The sequence below is a fragment of the Durio zibethinus genome, chromosome 3, assembly GCF_047325235.1.
Source record: "Durio zibethinus cultivar Kanyao isolate XHJ-2024 chromosome 3, ASM4732523v1, whole genome shotgun sequence".
Lineage (NCBI taxonomy): Eukaryota > Viridiplantae > Streptophyta > Magnoliopsida > Malvales > Malvaceae > Durio > Durio zibethinus.
The window spans coordinates 6335320-6342190 of NC_143164.1; the positions used below are offsets into that span (position 1 = coordinate 6335320).

Sequence of the window (6871 nt, forward strand, 5' to 3'; positions counted from 1 at the left end):
ACTATATTCCAAATATCATTAACAGTAAAATGTGAGAAAACAATTAGAAGATACGACTTTCTGATATATACAAAGCAAGGTCAGGTAAGCGCAAAAATACAAAATATCATTTAACTACTATATGATTTACATTTCATTACTTAAAATTTTTTCTCTTATCTCCAAACTAAACTGTGACTTCATATATATATATATATATATATATGTATATGTATATGTATATACATATAAACATAAGATGGACTCCAGCTTTACAAAAAGCAAAAATTTTCATTTCATTTATGCTATTAAAAAATTCACCTTCACAGAAACCACACGCCAATTTAAAATTAAATATGCTCCTCTCGCCCGGTAAGGTATTTAAAATTAAATATACCAATTATCCAGCCAATTTTGAAACTATCCTGTGCTAAATATTAACAATAATCTATATGCCTCTGATAGAGATATTGGCCGACTTGCATTCTACCAGATGGAGTCCAAATATTGGTTATATCGCCTGCGATTGAACTCTATCAAGCTTCCATAAGTGCGATCAGCAACCCCAACAAAGAGAGCTTCTGTATCTGGGCTAAAGGATATTCCAGCAATCTCACCAAAAATATCAATTTCTTGGCAACTAACATACGCAGTCTCTGTATCAAAGACATGAACAAAATCTGCAGGCTCGGCCATGGCCAGAAATCGACCATCTGATGTGAACTTTACACCTCTAATTGCTCCCATTCTTCCCTTCAATATAGCAAGGGACTTGGTTAGGTTTCTTATGTCCCACAATCTGCAAGTAGTATCCTGATTCCCAGTAGCCAGAATGTGCCCATTAGGGTGCCAAGCCGAAGCAAAAGAATAGTCCAAATGCCCTTTTAGGCAGCTAGTGACCTGCATTGTACAAATAAATTAGACATAAAGAATTTAACCTCACAGAGCACCAAATATGGAGTCCCAGCAAGAGTGACATACTTTGCCAGACTGAGCATCAGCGATCAGGCACTCCACACTATCTCCTAGAACTGCAAGCAACTTGCCATCTGGACTTACAGAGGTATTCTGGAAAGAGAACACCATACAGGAAATAAGTACATTAAAAAAATAGATGAGAAATAGAAATCTAAAGCAGGCTTCTGAAGACTAGCACTTACATTTACAGACCAGTCGAATGAGAAATGGTTAAGGCTAGCAAAAGTTTCAGCATCAAAAACTCTGATTTGAGCATCATTATTTGCAGCCATAACTCTCATTGCACCACTGTAGATATATAGAATCTCAGGTGCTTACCTTTCAAAATGTCATCAAAGTTAAGAAAATCAGTATTTCTCACCTAGGAGTATGGTAAACATCCACCGCATTAGTGATTGCATTGTCATCAGCAGTTAATTTTGTACAGAATGATGCCCACGGTTGATTTAAATACTGACCAAGCAAAAGAATAAACTCAACAACTTGAGCCAAATTAAAAATAAAATATCAAACCAATAAACCTCTTTCAAACCAAACTCATACCTTGCAAATAAGCTCCCCCTGAAAACCACCTGCCATCATTAAATTTTCTTTAACTGCCATAGTGCTAATCTGCACCCTAGAGAGTTGCTGGGATAGCAATCCAGGACGTTTCTACAAACATACCAAAAGAAATGATTGTACTCAAGAGCCCTCCGAACAAAGTCAACAGCAGAAGTCAAATTTAATCATGGTTATTCTCACTAACCAGGTAGGGAACAATTGGCTTAGCCACATTCAGCACTTCTTTGCCTTTGCGTAGCAGTGATGACCAATGCATTACTGAGTAATTTTGCATGAGGTACACATCATGCTTTGATGTAGCCCACAACAGATTTCTCAGCTGCACAATGAAAAATCAATTAAATTCATGACCATAAACAGCTTGCTGCCATACATGAAAGCAGCTAAAGATATTACATCATCCACCACTTGGAAGGTACATTGAAACAAAAATCTTAATTTAATCAAAACGCATGTCTGTCAGTGTGCAAGTGTAGAAGACCCTGAACTCTCAAGATCACATAAAATTAATGAGTAGAGCACAGAAGCACAAAGCACCATTGACTTTCTTGTGCAAATCAAGAAAGTAATGCATTATGAAGCTGGTAAGGATGGTAAAACAGTCAGGACTCACCCTATGCAGCTTAAAAATATAGCTCAACAAAATGACATGCAAGTATGATGTAACAAAAGTTCACTTGCATCATGCAAAAACAAACGGTACAAAATGCCTATGCTTCGAAACAAGAAAAAGAAAAGTTTCATACATAGTGGCTAATGCATGAAAAGTTTGCCACATAAAATAAAAATGATTAAGAAACGGAAATTATATCTATATACCGGCTAATTGCTATCAAGCATAATGCATAGAGATTACCACACAAATAAAGATGGTGAACTAGCTAGGACAGACCTTTGCAGCTCATATAAAACAACACTGCCAAGCACTTAATAAAGAATCTAAATGAGATTATTTAAATGCAACTACAGCTCCAGATTTCAACCAGGAAAAGGGGAAAAAAAACATATGCAAGCATAAAACCAACAATAAAAGAAACAATGCATAGATCAATACAGATCCAATAAACACATTTGCCCCCAACTGAGGTTCAAAAGCCAAACGGCAAAGACAAAATACAAAGCTCATTCACAACAAGAAAACTGAAATTCAAGCTTTGACACCGGTAAGACTTTTCTATATCTTGATTGCTAAAAAAATGCAAATATAAATCTGAGAAAAGGGAACCATCAGAATGCAAGTGAAAGAGATCATCCAAGAATATCATGGGACAGTAAATCAAGTAAAATATGCAAGTTGGATTACTCATGCAGATGGTGTCTCAGAACATTAAATCAAGTAATGCAAATTGAATTGTGCATACAGATGGTCCATCAAAAGCAATAACAAACTAAAACAGTTTTGATAACTATGAATGCATCTAATAATTTAAAAACAATCCAGCATGATGAAATGCAATGGCGTGATAGCCCTTCAAGTGCTTGACATATCGCTCTACTCAAATTGCAGAAATCACTAGAAAGGCCTCTTAATGCTTCCTATCATACCATATAACAACGCATCTTTATCATGCCAGCTGCTCAGAAATTACTCCCAACCTGCTTTAAAGGCTGAAATAGAGAGAAATAGCATTCCTAAAAGCCAGAGGTTAAATCCATATGGTTAACATGCAAAATAAAATATACTCCTAACCCACAAATTACAGGAACAATAAAAAAAAATAAACATATATCTAAATGAAAAGATAAAATCATAATCCAAGAAATGCCAATGACTCTAAATTAAAGGATAACGAAACAGATAAATCAACACCTAGATTCTTAACAATTATGATGTAGCTGTCTTAGCACCTTGTTCAGATGTGCAGCTAAATGTAAAACACATGGCAACTCTACACTCAAGGCTCAGTTAGTGCCACAAAAGACTACATCTAGGAAATAGTTCAAAACGCATCAACATCATGAGCTTCACAGTTGCTGGATACCGAAGCAGTGACATGTGAAAGAATATGCAGGGGTGGGCTGTGAGAGTGTATGGTTGAACTCTTCATAGTAGATGAATCTGTGCATATTTGTGAAGAACCACAAATGTAAAGTTCTACAACTAAAATTTGTTAATAAAATTTCAAAAACCCCTAGTCATACCACATCCATGAAGCATCAATATCCGTAATCAGGATGGTATCTCTGCAAATATTGCTTTAAAATTTTTATAATTTGTATAACTGTTAACATGTGCAAGTGTAAAGTAAAGCATCCTTCACAAATCTGCACAAAAAGGATTCATGTGAATACAAACCCCATCTTGATGCCTCAAATGGGGTATATTAAAATATTTGAAACTAATAGAAGAACAAGAAAAAGTTGTCAAAAAAATTTTTAAGTCAAACTGGAGCCTATCAAATCTCAAGAACTTATCCCTCTAAAATTAGCTAGCTGCTGCCAAGTTAACTACAAAGCCATATAATTTACATTTATAACAAAAGGGGGGAGAAAAAAGAAACTAATGAAGCCTAAGGTCTCCCAGAGAAGCTGTAAACTCCATACCTTATAATGAATGGTTCAGGCACAGAGCTATAATCAAATAAAATAACATGGATAAAGTGTAATAATAGGACAACAGGACCTGCAAAACTATGAGACTAGTGATATGCAAATAATTGAAGTTCAAAGTTCAAATCATTTGCAATGACTAAATGATTCACCAAGAACAAAGTTATGACGATGCAGAACAATAATGAAAACTTGATGACAGCAAACAGCTCTAAATATAAAAAATTTAACAACTCTCAAGATATCACGTCTCTAATAAACTGCAGGTACATTTAAATCACTATGAAAAAGGAAAAAGAAGAAAAAAAAAAGAGAAAAAAGTTAAATGCAGAATGAATTTAAAATTGATTTGCGTTCAAAACATTGAACATGTGGACCCATGACATTTTAAAAGTCAACAAATTCTGCTTGAACAGACTACTCATAAAAGATGAAGAGTAGGAACGTCAACATGAAGAAATGCAATGAGATGTCTTAACATGGGAACGAAATTGCAAGAAAAAATTAGATAAATAGCAAAAGGTGAAGGTAATGAGCAAATTCTCTACCTGAAAGTGCACAATTGTCGATTTAACAAGCCTTGTGTTAAACTGAAAATCATAGAAGGCCTTTCCCTTCTCTACTTGCAAGCACTCCTGTCAACACAATGAGAATATTCAATTACTTAGGCTAGTTTAAAATAAACAGCTTCTTCGATCATGTTCCATGTCAAATGTAGAATTAAGTGATGAAAAAGGCTTCAGATTTAGCAGGAAATACAGAAGCTGACCTTTTCAATCTCTTCGCGAGAACCAGAGAGGTTCACGTAGTTCTTGTACTGCCTCAATCTCGTCTCACGATACCTATCTCTTGTGAAATTAAGCCTCTCCCATGGAATTCCTTGTATATCTTTTCCATTTCTTGCTTCCACAGCTGATGTATCAGTTTTAGGCTTATTCTGTTTCCAAATAACCATAAAGATTAAAAGGGGGAAAAAAAGTTAATTACACATTCTAGAATCTAAATTCTGATAATCAAGCATAAACGTGAAAGTTTCTTTAAGGAAAAAAAAAAAAGAAAGTACTGATTCAAAATCGTCTTCAAAGTCGGAGTCAAAGGAGTCAAAATCAGCGGTGTCTCTCTGAGGCTCAGATTCGGCGAAAGGATCGTCGTGTTCGAAATCATTGACATCGTGGTAGTCATCGACAACGTATTCAAGATCGTCGTTTTGGAAGTGTTCCATAATTCTACAGCCAGTAAACACGTTAAACGAAATTTTAGTGAAAAAAATAAAAATAAAAATAAAAACACAGCCTTAAACGTCTATATTACTTAATATCAATCAAATATAGAGAAGGAAGTAAAATGAGGAATTTGAAAGGAGAATTTTTAAAAAAAATCTTGACTTTTTGGGAAAAAATTGATAAAACATAAAAAATAACAGTAAATTAAGTTGAAAATGGAGTAAAAATTATACAAAAACAACAAAAGAAAAAGAAAAAAGCAAAATCAATGTAAATAGCACTCCTCGAAGAAGGAAAGGAAAATTAAACCCAAAAAAATTAAGAAATAAAGAGCCATAAAACGGTTCATTGACAGCCAGCAGAAATCATTCGAAAATATAAGAAAAAATTGAAAACAATTAACGTGAAAAAAAAAAAGATTACCTCCAAATAATGGTAGACGGTAGATCACGCAGTGACAGAGACCTTTAAAAGCAAAAGAATGGGAAGAACAACAAAATAAAAGGTGAAAAAAAAAGGGGGAATCGAAACGGTTTCCCGGGAAACAAACAGAGACAGAGATAGAAAAAGAAAACAGAAACAGTTTAATGACCAAGAGTACGATTACAACTCGAGTGGCCGATCACAAACAGGTTCGTTAAAATGAAGATTAAGCAAAGAACAACATGAAGAAAAAGAAAGAAATATAAAAACGAAAAGAAACCATGAAGGAAGTACCTAGATTTTCTAGAGGTTTTTACCAAAAGAGTAACAAGTGCCTCGCTGTCCCCATTCGGCACTTATAGCGGTGAAACCGGAGGCAGCGGATAGTCTGACTGTGGACCCCAAGAGTGAGGGGTCTAACGGTACTAGATTGTTTGGTTCAAGGAAATTCACGCTTTTTTTTTTTTGAACTTTTATTATTATATATTTAATTTCGATGTTTAATTTAAAATAATTTAATTTTAAAAAAATTTGACATATTTTTAACAATATGTAAAATTTTGAAATAAAAAACACACATCTTATTGTGATATTTTAAAATTTTAAAAAAAAATAATGTTATTTTTAAATTTTATCTGATATAAAAATTATAAAATAATCGTTATCATTTTAAAAATCATATTTGAAAATGAATTCAAATCAGTTATAGGATTATGTTTGTAAAAAATTTAGTTTATAAATGATGTTTGATATGAAAAACGTCTTCAATAATTTCTTACAAAAAATTGAATGAAATCATTCAAGGCGTTTCTGATAAAAAAAACACCTTCAACAATCCCTTTAGCTTTTTTTTGCGAATAATATTTTGAATAACTTTTATTATATTTTTTATAAGTAATTATTGAAAGTATTTTTGGTCAAAAACACCTTCAGTAATCCTTTATTTTTTTTATATATTATTCAAATCATTTTTACTCATAAACGCCTTAAATAACCCTCAAAACAAAAAGTTTAACAAATGCTATTAAAGGCGTTTTTTGCCAAAAATACTTTCAATAATCTACTTCAATTTTTATAAAATGATTATTCAAGATGTTTTTTAGACAAAAAAACTTTGAATAATCCTTAAAAAAATTTTGAAATTTGAAAATTCT

At 33.1% G+C, this 6871-nt stretch overlaps 1 protein-coding gene across 2 annotated transcripts; it reads right to left on the minus strand.

Moving 5' to 3' along the window:
• Positions 1–250: 250 nt before the first annotated feature.
• LOC111293711 (putative WD repeat-containing protein C2A9.03) lies at positions 251–6046 on the minus strand. 2 transcript variants are annotated; one of them, XM_022886632.2, is made up of 10 exons: positions 5718–6046; positions 5135–5297; positions 4841–5008; positions 4620–4706; positions 1706–1840; positions 1501–1611; positions 1319–1410; positions 1140–1245; positions 961–1047; positions 251–879 (listed from the first exon to the last, which is right to left on the minus strand). In XM_022886632.2, exons 2-10 carry the CDS (start codon positions 5291–5293, stop codon positions 466–468), a joined length of 1359 nt encoding a protein of 452 aa, XP_022742367.2. In that variant the 5' UTR covers positions 5294–5297; positions 5718–6046; the 3' UTR covers positions 251–465. The 2 variants fall into 2 exon arrangements, with proteins under 2 accessions (XP_022742367.2, XP_022742599.2); XM_022886864.2 differs by lacking the exons at positions 4620–4706; positions 4841–5008; positions 5135–5297; positions 5718–6046 and adding an exon at positions 3067–4548.
• Positions 6047–6871: the final 825 nt, after the last annotated feature.

Coding starts and splice junctions, on each gene's coding strand:
- LOC111293711 (XM_022886632.2), bottom strand. CDS start 5,293: ATGGAACACTTCCAAAACGACGATCTTGAATACGTTGTCGATGACTAC. Junction 1,612..1,705: donor AGCCAATTGTTCCCTACCTG/GTTAGTGAGAAT, acceptor GTATGTTTGTAG/AAACGTCCTGGATTGCTATC. Junction 1,048..1,139: donor CATTCGACTGGTCTGTAAAT/GTAAGTGCTAGT, acceptor TTCTCTTTCCAG/AATACCTCTGTAAGTCCAGA.